General features: G+C 38.3%; 1 protein-coding gene across 1 annotated transcript in view; it reads right to left on the reverse strand.

The window, feature by feature from the left end:
- LOC145765104 (regulator of G-protein signaling 12-like) overlaps positions 1 to 16,375 on the reverse strand; it is a 37,210-nt gene that overhangs the window by 8,673 nt on the left and 12,162 nt on the right. The window contains exons 11-15 of the mRNA XM_082576856.1: positions 15,604 to 15,757; positions 15,244 to 15,293; positions 2,898 to 2,919; positions 1,144 to 1,376; positions 821 to 945 (exon numbers count right to left, since the gene is read on the reverse strand). Of these exons, the coding sequence (XP_082432982.1) occupies positions 821 to 945; positions 1,144 to 1,376; positions 2,898 to 2,919; positions 15,244 to 15,293; positions 15,604 to 15,757 (584 nt within the window). The remainder of the gene's footprint in view (positions 1 to 820; positions 946 to 1,143; positions 1,377 to 2,897; positions 2,920 to 15,243; positions 15,294 to 15,603; positions 15,758 to 16,375) is intronic.

A 16,375-nucleotide genomic window follows, 5' to 3' on the forward strand; every position in this document is an offset into this window, starting at 1 on the left:
GTATAATGATGATTATTAGCAAAAATGGTAAAAGATAATCACGCGCGCTGTAGGCTGTTTGCGGATAACTTCATTGTTTCATCACATTTTTGTCATAATCACCTGATCCGGTTTTACAAAAATAAAACCTTCGACAATTACCAACTGTGTCACTTAAAATTGCTAACGTTGGCAAAACGACCATGCTCCAGCAATAACAATTAACTACTACCGTTACTATCACAGCGAACTCGCAGCATTGTGCTAAAACAGGTCGTTAGTATCCACATTGTGAAGCAACTTTACGTTTTAATCAAATACTTCAGAGTAAGTAGATACAGTAGAAAATGAGGATGCTTCCCATAAGCTTGTGTTACAATGAAAACATTTTCACAAAAGAACTTGAAAACTTTACTTTAATTTTAAATACCATCGATGGTGTGGCCTGTACTTGTCTACTGGTTGTAGACAGAAGCTGCCACAAACAAGGATTTGTTGGACGTTGGTGTTTAACGCCACACAAACAATTACGTAGAAGCGCATTTTTATAAAAAATTAGGTAATAATGGTCCAACTATCCATTAGTTGACAAAGAGCAACACAGATTGCCGCGTTCAATTGGTCAACCGTCATAATAACTATCCAATCATGACGTAGTTCTCCTACAGTTAAAGCGGAGTTCAGCGTCAATACCTTCAACTTGGCGTAACCGTAAGTGACATCATAATCGGCGGTACGCACACAATTAGCGATGCGCGTACGCAGTAAAAAAAAATACAAACGTGAACGTCGTCTGCCTGATTTTCGGTGATCAGTGAGATGTATTTTTAAATCAACGAACCTCTCGTAGATGCTGATGATATTTGATTTCAGTTTCTCCTCATCGTCTCCATCAGATCTCCTCAGCTCTTCACAAGCCTCCCAGAAAAGAATGTTTTCCTCGGAGAATTCTTTGCGTAAGAACTCCTGAAAAGTTTCGCTATGAAACGAGATACAGGCACGTCTAGACTATGTAGCAGCAATCTTTCGGCATTCTACAATTACACAACTTACACTTAGTATCCTCTCCAGTTTTGAAATATTTGCCGTGAAAAAACTTTGTGAATTGCATCAATTTTGGTGTTGAAATAATAGTTTAGAAATATTTTTTAATCGCCAACTTACCCTGAAGTACTTCACCCCCAGAGTGTCGTCTAGCAGCCTATCAAACGACACTGCCCAATGGGAGATACGGCCCGCTGTTATGTCATTGACGTTGCCTGACGACGTAGCGGTAGGTAATGAAGCGCGGCTGTTGTCCTGGTAACCATAGCTTCCGCTTAGCGTCCCGTTGATGCAGCTAGGCAAGCTCGCATTGCTGGTAAGGCTTTCGACACTAGAGGCACCGCTCATAGGGTCTGTATAGTGTATAAACAACCAATTATTTCATCAATAATGTCTTACGTGTGACGTAACAATAAAACATTTCACGTTGAAATTGTGACAACACCTTGTTAAAATTTTCATCAGCCTGTTAGGTAAGCTGTGTCACAACGTCAGCAACGTCAAACCAATTAAAACAATTCCAAACTAAGATTATAAATTCAAAGTTAAAAAGAATGGGTATGCCAGCACGCAGCAAACATCTATTGGATTGGCCCATGATACATTATAAGATTAACCCAAGATCATAAACCAATAGAAACAATGAAACATTAAACAGGTTTTCTGAAAAGCAGGATAATTAAAAGAAATTGACACGATGAAAATGTCTTAACAAATCAAAGGTTTGGTTAAAAACAGAGTAGTGCTACCATCCACCCACAACAGCAAGCCGATGATGAGACGTTAACGTTATATCAAAGCAACAACTTTTAGATTTTCATGTAAGGTTGAAAACTAACAGGTCGGCTTCTGAGTTTATCATTCTTTAAAGATAGATGTTGCTTTTATGCAAATTAAATGTTAATGGTGGCGAAAATAACATAATGTAAATGTGACAACCCGTGAGCAATTTTCAGACGTTTATCATTCAGCATAATTTGAAAGTCGAGACGGTTTCAATAAGACCATGCCATTTGCATAACGATTCAATCTATTCTGTTGGTACTTGGAAGGGAGGTGGATACTTAAACAAAAGGAAGTCGGTTCCTAATATAGCTACCACGCAAAGTTCACCTGATGAGATGCAAAACAATCAAGCGGACAACCATTCGAAGAAATAACATGACTGCGACCAACGAGTTAACAGCATGCACTTATCAGTTTCAGGAGGCAAATCAGTTCTTTTTTACATTGATTCAACGTCACAACATGTAAAAAAATAACTGATTTACTAGATGGGGTACAATAAAAACATGGTTTGCATGCATGGCAATAATCACAGGAAAAAATAATATGAAGCGCTTCCTACTGACTTGGAGCTAATTGCATCGCATGGAAGCCAAAACAAAACATGTTTCGATTCGACAGGATTTAAAACTTCAGATTTTATCAAAAAAAGATTTTTCACTCCAGTAGGCTATTGTAAAATGTAAAAAAAGCAAAGGAATCACGAAGACGTAAACAAACTATTTAACTAAAATACATTCTACAACTGAACAAGATAACTAAGAAATCAAATGCAAAATATTTGACAAGTTGAAACAGTGTGTTTAATCGTTAAAAGCATTCAAAACTGCATGCACACAGAGCAGGAATTACAAAAGGATATAATTGCCAAGGATAGACTACGCGGTGACGTACTATGTGAGCTCTATGTTTAACAACAACACGGACGAAAATCTGAAAAACCCGATGGGTCTTATTGGTTTTAAGTGTTCCCCCACGTCACAACATGAACGAAAAGTCTGCCACTGAATTGATGGCGACTTGAAACATATAAGACCCTACATCCGATGAATTTTCTCACATAAAAATAAAAATATTTTTTTACTCACCTTCGTCGGAGGGATTTACATTCTGTAAAGAATCGGCAACAGAGTTTTGCATTAACACAGGATTGGTGTAGCCGCTGTTGAAGCTCACAGATTGTCGCGCTAACGCTATCGCACTCATGATGTCATAATAAGTTAAATATACAGTGTAATTAATCGCTGCGGCAACACAATATATTGTGAGATGTACTTCATTTTGAGAACAGCTCTTTCCAGAGCTATGCACTATGCAGTGATGAAAGAGTAGCGAATTACACTTCAAGAAACGGAAACTTTAGATTGATATCCTCGATGACTTGGTTAGCATCGGTGGTTAAAATTATACGAAGCTGATAAGATTAAACTATAAAAGAAATTTTCTTTGTCTGGACATGAAAACCATGAACTGAAATTTGATGATAGCCCGATGGAGATCTCACATCTATTCGTAACTATCGAAACGCTTCTTAGGTATAACGACTAACCACCTCGATCTAGTAGTGCTCTAACTGCATCAATATAAACCCGAAATGCAAATCTACAAATGCCTTGTTTCAATTTTTCGCATTTGAGCTCCAGCTCGACTTCTTAAAAATAACTTCCTGTTAGCCGCATACTGATGGCCGACTGTGGTAAAAATAAAAAAAGTTTCGATTCCATCCGTCCTGCCCTTACTCTAGTCTAGAAGCTTGTCTGAGACTAACTGCATGTCTGAGACTAACTTGTCACTAACTGCATGATTGTTACTTATTGTTCCCAAAAAATGTTTATTTTTAAAGTAGAGTGAAAGTGAAGTTTAACTTTTATTGGCAGTTTACCAAACGCTGCTATCTGTTCAAGCCCCTTCCTCAAGATACCTTGCATCGGACCTAATTGAAACTGCGTACAAAAAGTAACATTCAAGCATGTGCGTAGATACGGTATATATAGGCACATGCATGAAATGTGTATGAAAAACCTTGTTTCTAAATTTAGTAACAAGCCCCCAACGCGTGGTGCGCGATTGCGCTGATCTGAGCAGATGAAACATAGCAAGTGTTTTAGTCTGAAGCAGTGCCACCGTTTTCTCGGCTCTGCCTTCTTCTTGCGCTGAGCTAAACCAACATCTGAGAGAATTCCGTTCTAATGCGCTGACCAGCCGGTTTCTTACCAAGACAGCGCAATCCATTATTTTTACATTGATTCAACGTCAGCAGACTGTAGACGTAAGTGTTGTTAAAGTGTTGTTACTTCAAGGAAAAAATAGATTTGACATTATATAAAATCTTTGTTTTAAAATAAAAATATCCAAATGCAACTGCTCTGGTACGAAACAAATACGTATCAAAAACAAAATATATTGGTGACACACAAGGTAATAATAATGCCATACTATACTATGGAAAGAGCATATAAATCAACAACACTTTAAGACAGGGGTTCCCAACCTTTTTTACACCGTGGCTCCCTTTGAAAAATCAATGGCCCCCCTATTTTTTCAACGTTTTAAAAAAATTAAGAAACGTCATTTTAATTGAAACACTTGTTTATACAGTAACCAGTAGTTAATAATAGAATGATATTATGATTTTTGATACAACCGGGAATTAAAGACCATTTCATGAAGATATGGGCAAAGTGTATATACTAGTATTTTTATTAAGTTTTAATTTATTTCTTTTGCTACATAGTGTTGGAGTGGACTTAGAGATGATAAATTGAAAAATTGTTATTTTTCAAATTTTTCCATGGCCCCCTTGAAAAAAGCTCATGGCCCACTAGGGGGCCATGGCGCCCAGGTTGGGAACCCCTGCTTTAAGAGAACATATTACAGTACGTTGGCTTCAAAAATATCAAAAAACGTTGAACGATAACAATTATCTTTCAGACGACCATTTGCGTCCAATACATCCGAATGGTCACAGCACGTCAGCTATCCACAATCAAAGGTGCCAAGGCAAGGTAGTGGCACTGTGCCGAGGTTGCATTGTTTAATGCTTGTTACCCCATGACATATCACTCGCCACAAAGCCACTAACATGCTGTCTGTCTGCCAAATCAGGTCGTCAGCAGAATCATCAAACACTCAAGTATGGTCTGCCCTGGTTTGGCAGTTTTTATTCTGTAATTTTGTGTTGGTGCGGCTCGTGTTGACGCCAAATTAAAAACGAAATTTTTTGACTCAAACTGACCATGAAATTTGATCTGCTTGTAGTATGGTAGCAAACAAATTATTGGATTGAGTAAAGTACAAATTAGGTACAGGCTGCTTTTCGATGAGATAATTCTTAACATTGTCACAACATTGCTCAACAAAAACTTTTTCAAAATGCCTGCTCGAAAGGTGATCAGGGTTTCCGTAATAAACAAATCTGACGCAACACCGCCCATAAGGTATAAATTCTAAATTCTTATGTCACAAACAAGTAAATTATTAACTGAAATACTCCCCATTCAAGACATATTAACATTACCAAGATTACAGGCCATACCCCTGTTCAAACTTTTGAAAGCATGACGTATGTATCGTTAAAAATTAGATTGAAATCAAAATTCCTTTTTGTGAGTTAGGGAAACAGTGAAAAGCAATTCCATAGGCAGCAACTTCTCGAACAGTCAACTTACTGAAACTTTGGTACAAAGAACATCACCATCACGAGACTGACCAAAGGTTAAACGTGTGTGCGGGATACTTCCTTCCAGAGGAAGTTTTATCTTTTATAACTTCTAAGTTTCAAAATTTTAACTATCAAACGTGTAACTTTTCAACTATGGTGTTTAAAAAAAACTTAACTCAATTAATTAAATTCCATCTGCAGGTTAAATTCCATCTCCATCTTCCTCCGTGCAAGATTAAGACCGAGACTATACAATAGCTCAAAATTTGCTTGGTACATGCGTCATTTTATCGGTGTGGTACAGAAAAGATAGCGGCAATGGAGGTGCATTTTTCCAACCTTACTTTAACGTTTGAAACATACTTAATGAAAACAAAAAGGTCTTGATACAAAGCATCACTGTAAGACTGGATGCAACAAAAAAAACTTTGATGGGTCATGGAAAGGTGGGATTTCCGACACCCACAACAAACTAGTACTAAAACTCAACAACACGTCTGCAGACGTTGAATTAATGAAAAAAGGACCGATGCTAGGCCTGAGATGGAGGCGGTGGGAATATTGGAATATTTATTTTCATGATTGTGTCACAAGGGCATTTCCAGGGCCCGATTAACCATGAGACACACGAGGCACTGGCCTCAGGCCCCCTGGTTTTGGGGGCCCCCAATTTTTTTACATTAGTACCGTAGGGATAAGTAGTGAAAGTTGTTGTGCCGGTATGTGCACAACTGCACAGTTGTTATTTTTGAGAGACGATTTCAAATTGTGTAACGTAATTGTGTAAATTGTGTAATTGCTAAATAGAACGATTCCGGACCGTCACCATTCGGACTTGAAATGCTAGGCTTCAGTTGAGCACTGCTGCTCTGCATCGAAAGCGATGTGCCAATGGGGGCCCCTAAACTTAGCTGTGCCTCGGGCCCCCGTGAGCCTTAATCAGGCCCTGGGCATTTCCAATCAATTCAACTTTTATTAAGACAAAGACAGCAAGATGCGATTGGATTTGCATTATTTCCAGTTCACAACGAAACTAACCTGTTTTTTCTTTCAATGAGAAACCAAGCGTTTTGCATGGAAGGAAAATATTTTTTTCCAACCGTCTTTTTGGGTGCAATTGAATTTCAAAACTTCTGTGATGCTTAAGATCTGTTGCTTCCCAGTTGGTAAATCAGTCGTTTTTTACATTGATTCAACGTCTGCAGAATCAATGTAAAAAATGACTGATTTGCTGTCTGGTTACAATCACCTCAGTTCAGGTCTTGGAGAAAAACCGTGCACAACAAAAATAAGCAAACGGAGCGCAACTATTAAAAGTAAAGGCGGGAGATACCGGGATAGCCAATGAACGATCGAAAGGTCAAAGAGCATCCGAAATAGTGAAAGGCTAATAGACCTTGCCGGTTCTTAAACTTTATTTTAACTAACAATCTGACATTCTGAAAGTAATTATGTCGTCAAACTCTTCGCACGCCTGTCGCTACTTGCTCTTGGTGCTTATCTAGTGCACTGATGATTTTAACTTTTGTTTGAAAAAATTTGAAAAGATTTTTGGTTCATATTTTTACACGGATAGTCAACATATAATGTACAACATACAGCAACACCTTTTCAATATTACCAAATTGTACAACAACACGCGCATACATTCACTGGGGAACAGGTCACAGAATTACTATCCATTTTTCAACCAGTCGAGTATCAGCGGTTCAATCTACGCCAAAACCCATCCATCTGCTAACAGCAAGTATAAGCAGGGAATTTGTTAAGTCTGAGGTTAATAAATAATATTCTAACTAAACTAAAAGACCAAGTGGAAAGTTTCAAACTCCTGCGTATGATTCGTAGCAATCAATCAATCAATCTCCATTTTTGTCAAGCATCTTCACTCACTCAACTGGCCACGACAAGTGCATTAAAAACCGATTAATACGTTGCACTGCATCGTCTGTCTGATTTGACAAGAAGAATTCATCTCGGCAACGTTGTACGTGTTGCGGTAACGTGGGGCAGCTGTTTTATCAGAAAAATACACCCGGTAATTCGTCTTAAGTCTGATTGGCTGATAAGAATCAGGTAAACAACACGTCACTTCCTGTCAATATGACATCACATTTCCCCTTGTCAGTTTCATTGATAAGATATGATGACACGCTACCCACTGACAACAACTCATCTTTTTCAACATATGTTGCCACAAAAACCACTATTTTTAAGGATCACGCGGCGTTCCTTTGCTGTCAATGAAAGGCTACAAAGAAGTAGCCTATGTTCCCAGCCGACAGCCAATTTTGACAGTAATGTTGGTTTGAAATTCTCTAGTATCAAATGGGATTCGTCAAGACATCAAAAATCTTTGCTATCTTGATGACAACTACTACCAGCTATTTGTGCTTTTACTAAACCGGTTAGTAAAAAGATAAACTGTAGAAAGTGTGGATATTGTTATTACTCTCAATTTCATAAACTTATACGTGATAATGAATCGATGGCAAAATTATCTAACCCTAACACAGTTTTACTGTAAAAGTGCACATGAAAAATCACACGATTTTCGACCTCAAGGCAGTTAGTGCTGCCCTTTCAACGGGTCTGCTACTATTCGGTGAGTCCGATTCGGTGAGTTCCTAACCTCTAACCCCTAACCCTATAACCCTAAAACGGCAATGATAATTAGGCTACGGTACCCAATAATTTAAAAAAAAAATTGAAAAAATCCCCCGTTAAGGGATCGGACTCACCGAAACGGGCCATTCCGCCTTTCAACACATTTTGTTATGGATCGGGGATGTACAGTAAAAGTAAGATATCTCTCCGTGTGTCCACATATGTGACTTGGTAGAAAGCAGAGTTTTATTTAAAGTTTTAAGATATCTGGTAGTTTCTCCAAAGTATCAAAGACTTCACATTCCTTTTGTTTAGATTTCCACTCGCTTAATCCAATGTTGCAGGAAACCTACAGCAACGAATAATGGAATTCCAAAGTCACTTAATCTTACTCCAGTCACTCAAATACTTCGAACCACCTGCGCCATTCGATAGATTGATTGCTTGCTGCATCTCGACTCGTGCCCCAGAATTAAAAGGCACGAACATGTAAAAAGGTAGAGGACCCATGGTAGCGGTGACGTCAGCTTTGGTTGTCCGGTTAACAAAATCATTTACAGTACCAAAGTATCAAATAAATAAAACACGTCGAATAACCGCTTAATTGGTATCAGATATTCGGATAGTCAAAATCAAATTTCAATGCATTGTTGTGACGAACTGGGTGTTTAGGTCAGGTTTAGTCTCTGCTGTGGATTGATACGGAATTTTTAATTTTGTGAATAAAACTTTTGGTTGGGTTAGGGCAGATATCAAAAGAGTTTCAGAATTTTTAAGCCATACCGGACATTTAACACCTATATTTTTGTAGAGTAAAATATTGTAAATCCAAAAGGTAACACATGGCCAAATGCACCGGGTTCAAGACTGGCAAGCAGGCAAAAAATACACGATTCCGACTCCTCAGTTTATAACTGGCCGACTCTGACAACGCCAAAATCCCTCCGACTCTACAGCCCTGTTGGCAACACTCCCTCAGTTAGTGCATGCGCTTTGAAATTTAATGCTGTCTGAAAGAGTACTACAAAACAAAAAACAACAACTATTTGCAAAGTTCCGAAACCTAAGGTATCAACAAAATGGTGCACGATAACGAAATCGTCACAATCAGAAACCGTCCAACAACCAGGGCCGAGCAGCTGTTTCCAGTACAAGAACCGATATTGAAATTTTAAGTTGCTTTCCTTCCTCAGACTAAAAATATCATCAATATCCTGTTTTTAACTGAACAAACGCTATGATGTAAATAAATGCCGACATGGGGCATTTAGCCATGTTTTTACGGTAGGCCTACTTGTTTGCAACATATGCAAAACAACACAGCTTCAAAACACATGCTTTTTTTAAAATCCTTGACTGTGATAGACTTTTCTTCTCAGCAGTGAAGTTGTTTGTGACGTTGGCGTACAATCTTATCTCTAAGACCTGCATGCAGATTATTGCAAGATAGAATGCACCATTTGCATACAAGCTTATTCGGAGCGTTTCCTCCTTTGCAGTCGTATTCACAGAGGCTCGTGCAGAAAGACAGAGATAACACAGACGAATGTGAAAATACCACGACTGTGATCAGCGGCCTAAGATAAACCAGCGTAAAGCAGGTTTATAGTCTTTTTTACATTCAACGTCAGACGTACAATCGTTGCAAAAATACGTTTTTTTTCAGCTGGGATGACTGAAGGTAAACACCTAAACCAGTGTTTTGTGCCAATGCATTTATAGTTTTGCTGCTTTTATAGTAACCTGGTCGCTTTATTCACGGGGTTTTGTTTTAAGTTGATGGATCAATTCCTTCCGCAAAATCCCTTTCATCGACAAGCATAAGGGCAGCATCTGTTTTAGTTATGTAGTAAAAGCCATCGATGACCGCTCAGGGCAAAATACTGCACAACTTTTCGTTGCGCTCGTGCAGATGAATTATAAAGCCAAAGAACCAAAATATCAAGCGCGGCTGACTGGCTGCGGCTATAAACCGCCCCGCGCTTACAGAAGAGCAGCCGTGATTACACCAGAGTGGACCAGTTTGAACAAGTTGCCATTTTTACCTTGTTTCAAGGTTTGATAACGTTGAAGCATTGTAAAACCAATTGGTTAGTGGCATGACCCGTCTATGAAATATATCTTGTTCTCAAAAACGAGACAGGACGTGTTGCGTTAGTCGTAAGTTTACTACGACAAGGTAAGCAATACTGCACAAGACAAAAATAAGATGTTGAAATGTGAAACAACCTGCAATTCTTGGTCGTTGGGCATGGTTGTAAAGCAGAAGTCAACAAAATTACACCACAAACCAAAACCCTCGTTCGCTTGCGCGCTGACAAGTGACGAACACATCGTGATTGGTAGGAATAATGGAGAGTGTTAGCCAAAATGTAGTTTCCCACACAACAATCCCATAGTTGCAACGTTCCCGGAAGCAGACAGGCATGTATGATGGAATATTGCAACAGGATGTGAACGTGGTGACTTTCCATGCAACGTGCTACTACACATCGACTGTGACGTCATAATGTTAGACTGCAAGCTGGTTTAGCCTAGAGTGGCTGATATCAACGCACATGACTCGATTCATTAGAAAAACAACGTAGTTGCTTTTTCAAAGAGTACTAATTTTCAGCATCAAAAGGAGACTTGTTGCTACCCGCTGGTGGTATCTTGGTAAGTAAGGAGTTTAAGGTGAAAAGAGATATATCATAATTTACACTGCTTCTGAAATCTTTTGCTTATGTCTCCCTTGAAATAAAACTAAATCGAAAATAAATCACCTGTCACCAGCAGGAAAGCCATCAAAAACATAATTGCCACCAAAGAACTTCCTGAGTCATATAAAATGAACGTTGGAAAGCGTTAGATAAACGTTACAATTACCTAACTTCGATGCAAAACGATGTTTGAAAAAGTCTTGTAGTAAATTTTTGTGAGTGAAAATTGAGATTTGATGAATTTATTTTTAGAAGGAAAATTCATCCACGTTTAGAGTTATGATTAATCATGCTGAAACATAATCATGTAGACGTGGTGATTACGACGGTACCATAAATTTATATGTAAGAAAGCAAGCTCAGCTGCGTGACAATAAGTCATCAACGTCTAATGCAGGAGTGTCTAATGCACACACGTTTACATGCCAACAATTATTTGGAAAGTTATTTAAGTGTGTAAGAGGTTGGCTGCATCGCAGTAGAAGTGTTGTAACCGGTAGACACTTCAAAGATACGACAATTTTCCCAATAAACCAGCTGACTGCAGTCCTTGTGAGCCTTCCAGCACTAAGAAATTTGATTCTTGTTTTGAACCTTGTTTAGTAATTAAACAAAAAAGTAATGGCAGCACTAGGAATCGAACTCATGTCATTGAAACTATGACCTCACTCACTCTAAGAGACCAAACCATTATCCTAGTCTGGGTTTACCGAATCGCTCGTTTAATTTACTTCATATTAGAAAGTTTCGAGAAAGAAGTTCACTATATGATCTATATCACGTGGTTGCCGCAGGGACCTGCAGATTACGAATATGCTAACCGTTCACCGTAAACTAACTCAATGCATTTATACATAAACCTTAAACAAGACTTTTCAAACATCAGCCACTCCCAGCTACTCCTAACTTGCAAACAGGTCACATTACCAACCTAAAACCTGCAGCTTTTCCACCAAGATACAAATTTTGTGCGATCAAGATGAGACGTTTGAAAGCGACCTATCCAAAACACAGGTGCTTATTAACAGGTTACAGCATTCTTTGAATTTAATTCTTAATTATTTTTTATTGTTTTATCGTTTCCCAACATCGAAAAGTAGTAACGCGTTTTGCTTTCTCAGTCGTAAATAGTAGCTCATGGGATGGTAGAAGCGTTCTCACATGCTTATTTATTAACAGAGCGATCGGGTCATAAAATTAACTCAAAACAGCAAACATTCGGGCTTGCCGGCTCACTTATTACAGACAATTTGCATTGATCCAACGTCAAATTAAACGGAACTACAAGAGATAGTAATGTGTTTAATTTTTTTGGTGTGACATGGCAAATTTCCCATCACTGAATGGAGTCTAAGTCTACGCATTCCTGACTACATGCAAACATCTGGCTGGTTAGACGCGCGTCTAAATATGATCCAGAGGAACTATTAGTAGGTAGTAGCTGTTGACATCGCGTCGACAATATGTGTGACCTCATAGTGCACTCTGCAAGTGGATGAAGTTGCAATAGGTTTGTCATGTTTTAATCTGAGAACGTAACCCGAAACCGATCCCGTGATGGATGTTAGCGTCGAGGCACGCGCTTTGTTTGAACGAGGTTTGCATGCCTAATATAAATGTTGAAAAAGACTTGATTTCGTTGCGCTACAAATAAGAAACACAAAATTGTGTTGAATAGGTCAACATCACTTGACCCGACACCTGTTTGCACCTGGTTCAGCTTACGTCGTTAGTTTTGTGGTGTATTTTTGATTGTCTTTTTATATATCTTTAACTGCTGAGCGCCATATTAAGAATGAGACAGTTCAACGGGTCATATCAATTGCTGATGAGTCAAGGACACCTTTTAAACATTTTTGTTGTTGCTGCAACATTGTGTAGACTCGGAATGAATTTCGGAGACATCATAAAATTTAGGCTTTTTTGTAAAACTTGTATTTCACTTTGTGTGAGTAATTTTTACGTGAGGTTTTGAACTCTCCCATTTTTATAAGGTCCAGATTAGTGTGATGAGATTTTGAATTGTCTGATTTTATCAAATTTTTGTTTGATGAGCAGTTTACTTTAGTGCTGTAATTTCTAGGCTACGACAAGATGTTGAAAATGATAACCAACTTTATTTCCGATGTTTTGTCAGTCAACACGGTTCACTTTATTAAGTAGGCTGAAACAAGTAAAAACTACCAGTTTAGCAGCAAAATGGCACACCACAAAAATATATTGATGACATGAAGAACTATGTGGAATACAAAGCTTGAATGTGCACAAAATTGCAACTCAATTTGATTGACCACAGACAATGCGTTGAAAAGATGTTGGTTGTCGCACCACTAAAACGATTTTTTTTTGCAAACAGAGAGAAAGGTTTTACCATCATTATGAACACGAGCTATTTGGTTTATGAATTAACTTTCTGAAAACAATCTTTTTGTGTAGTCTCATTTTTGTTTTGAAATTTCATTGCAGATTGAATCTGATTTGTAATGTTGGTCCAACTAATTTTGTGGTCGAATGTTATAGAATGTTACAAAAAGCAAGTTCCTTTCGACGTTAAACTCCAAAAGCTCTGTGCTCATTCGCTCTTGGTTTAACGTCACGTTTTGTCTGCCCAGTGTAAATTCAATCCGTCATGACACGGAACTTGCTAGGTCAAACTAGACACTACATATCTTTCTTAGTCATAATCATAATCTTTCATAGGGACTTTTATCAAGAGAAGGTATTTACCTTCTATCAAATAAGATTTCACAGCCACCTTTGTTTCAACGCCATTAAAGATGCGCAGACATTTATGTGTGGAGGATAAGTCTTCTTCCTCAAAAAAAAGTGGCAATTTTTCAAATTTGATTCCAGTGAATGCTTTGACTTGCTCAATCGCACCACCACGCGGACAGTCGTGGGAAAAAGGTCAAAAAGTTAGAACGCATTGTCGAACTGTCGCTCTCAGAGCTGAGCTATTCAGTGAAATGTTAAAAATACATTGCAACTTGTCAATGCGATAAATTTGGAAGAAGTTTCTTTTCGACGCAAAATTGCTTGAATCGGCAGTATTTCGAAAGCAAGTTTCAGTTGACAATTTTGTTTCGAACACGTAATTCCTCAACACACGCAAAATAATCTAAAACATAAGATGAACTAAACGCCTTGCAGCACAATTTGAATTGGACAATCCAGGTCGCAGGTTCGACCCTGTATCGTGCAAAAAGTATTATTTAGTTTTTATAGCCGACTACGTTCTCATGAAGAGCCAGGTAAGGACGTCATCAAGTTACTCACTGATATGTTGCGATGTTATCAACTTTCGCGCAGACGCGACTCAAATGACGTCACCATCGAAAAAAGAGAGGAAAATTTCGCAACTTTCTCCTTGTCTTGTCGCTATACCTGAATTTCGTGCAGAAAACATGGTCAACATGTGTGTGTGTGTGTGGTTCTCTTGACAATGTTCAGTTGTTTAGTTTACACATAAAACCTTTCCAGCATGTAAAGTTGATCCTATCCCTAGGTGCAAGTACAGTACTGAAAGCATAATATGTTTGTACGTCATCTTCGTCATCAGTGCTTTGGAGCGCTGGTATGTTGCATATTGCTGATGGTGCTGTCTATTTCTTCCCACACCAATGACAAAATATGAAAGCAAAACTTAAAAATAAACAAAAATGACTAAAATAAAAAACACATGCAAAATATGAAATAAATAAAAGTAGACATAATATGTCCATTTTGTACAGTTGTACACACGTACAATTATGTCCATATAAACTATGTACCTTTACAACTTCTTTTGATCAACCTGTAACAAAAATTGAAACATGTTGATGCACCCTAGCAACAGATCAACTCTTATTGACCTCACCACATAATCTTTTCTGAAGCAACTGCCACCTTACTGAGCTCAAAGCACGCGTCCTTGGATTATTTAAGGTTTATAAAACTCACAAAAATATAACGCTTCACGCATTCAGCAGTCCTATTCAACGTAGAAAGAAGCGATCTACATTCTACATGGCAGTCAGCACAAGACTGACTATTCATTACTAACTACGAATAAGACTGCACTTAGTTATTGGAATGTTTTGGCTCAATGAGCAATGTCATATATTTAATTGTGGGAATACACCAGACAGACGATTGACGCAAGACTAGTGACGTGCCTGCAAACTGCTTGCCTGACCAACTCTGGCTAACCGGCTAGCCTAACGTTGCTGCAACTAGACTGATGTCGATTACTATCCACAAAGAGGCTTTCAATTTAATGCCTAGAAAAGTTGAAACGATGTAAAAGGAGAAACATTTTACAAGCTGGTAATCTTCTTCTGGCCAATACATTATCAACGCTTTCAGGCCAATAAAGAATCGATATCAATGCTGTGTCGGTGTCAAACAAAAGACCCCAAGTCAGCATCATTTTATAAGTTGATTTCACATAACGTCTGACAAACGTAAAAAGTGATTTTAATGTACCTGTGATTTCTTGTTCAGTCTGCCAGTGCTTCCACTGAAGTAGCGATTGTCTGTCAAAGTAAACAGTTCATTCACTCAATATAAACAAATCAAGCAAAACTTCAAGTTACTAATCTAGGTGAAAGGGCTTGTGTCAATGTTTCAAAAACTCTGCAGGTATGAGACACGGCCGGAATAAAGCCTTAAAAGAATTTTTTCAGTTTGACAATACTCACCGGGTATCTCGTACTTTGGGAGATCGCATGCATTTAAGGCGATTCCACAAGGACAACTCCAAAAATCTCGTTGAAAACTTGTTTTCCTCAACTTTACCGTGCCTTATATAATATATCATTTAAAAACACAAGTAAGATGACTCACCCGACATCCGGTACTTTCCCATGTTCATTTTCAGCATCGGAGGGGGTATGTTTGGAGGGGGGGGATTACACGTGTCATGACGCAATAAGTTAGCCTGGCTCAGCGCCACTACGTCCTTGCTGGTGGTCCCTTCGGCCGCTTGGTGGTGCGCAAGCTGCAAAGGCACGAGAAAAGTCAAATGTTGATTTGGGAATTAAATTTAAATGATCTTTCATGGCTTGGCAGTAAAAAAAAATAGGTGGTAATTTCGTTTTGCAGTAAAAATTGCATGTATTTTTAACAAAAGTTTCAGTAAAACGTTGGACAAAACGTTATTCCTAGAAAAACGACGATGTTTAGTCAGCAGCTCACAACATCTTGTTGAAGTGAGCTTTGGCTGGTGCACTTCTGCAATTGCTTCTTGGTCACCATTTGGTTGAAAAAAAAAGTGGCGTAAATCTATCCATGCCTTAACTAAATTACTGTCACAGTCAATATGTTTCTTTTGCAAATGTGGTCGAAGAGCTGCATTTCAGGAAGCAGAAAGTTGTGCAATGTATTGCACAGCTTAAGGAAACAATTTAAAACTTCTTCATAAAGACTTTTTCAATATCTCTAAGGTTGCAAGAAGCTGTAAAAAGTTGTCCTTGACCAAGTAAATACAATTTAGTTTTAAAGATCCAAACATAAAAATGAAGCAGCATGTTTTGCGATTGAGATGAAGACAAAGTCACATACAAACATTACCAATTGCACTATACAGTCTATCGACACATGAAATATGTGGTCTGGA

The sequence above is a fragment of the Aplidium turbinatum genome, chromosome 2, assembly GCF_918807975.1.
Source record: "Aplidium turbinatum chromosome 2, kaAplTurb1.1, whole genome shotgun sequence".
Taxonomy (NCBI): domain Eukaryota; kingdom Metazoa; phylum Chordata; class Ascidiacea; order Aplousobranchia; family Polyclinidae; genus Aplidium; species Aplidium turbinatum.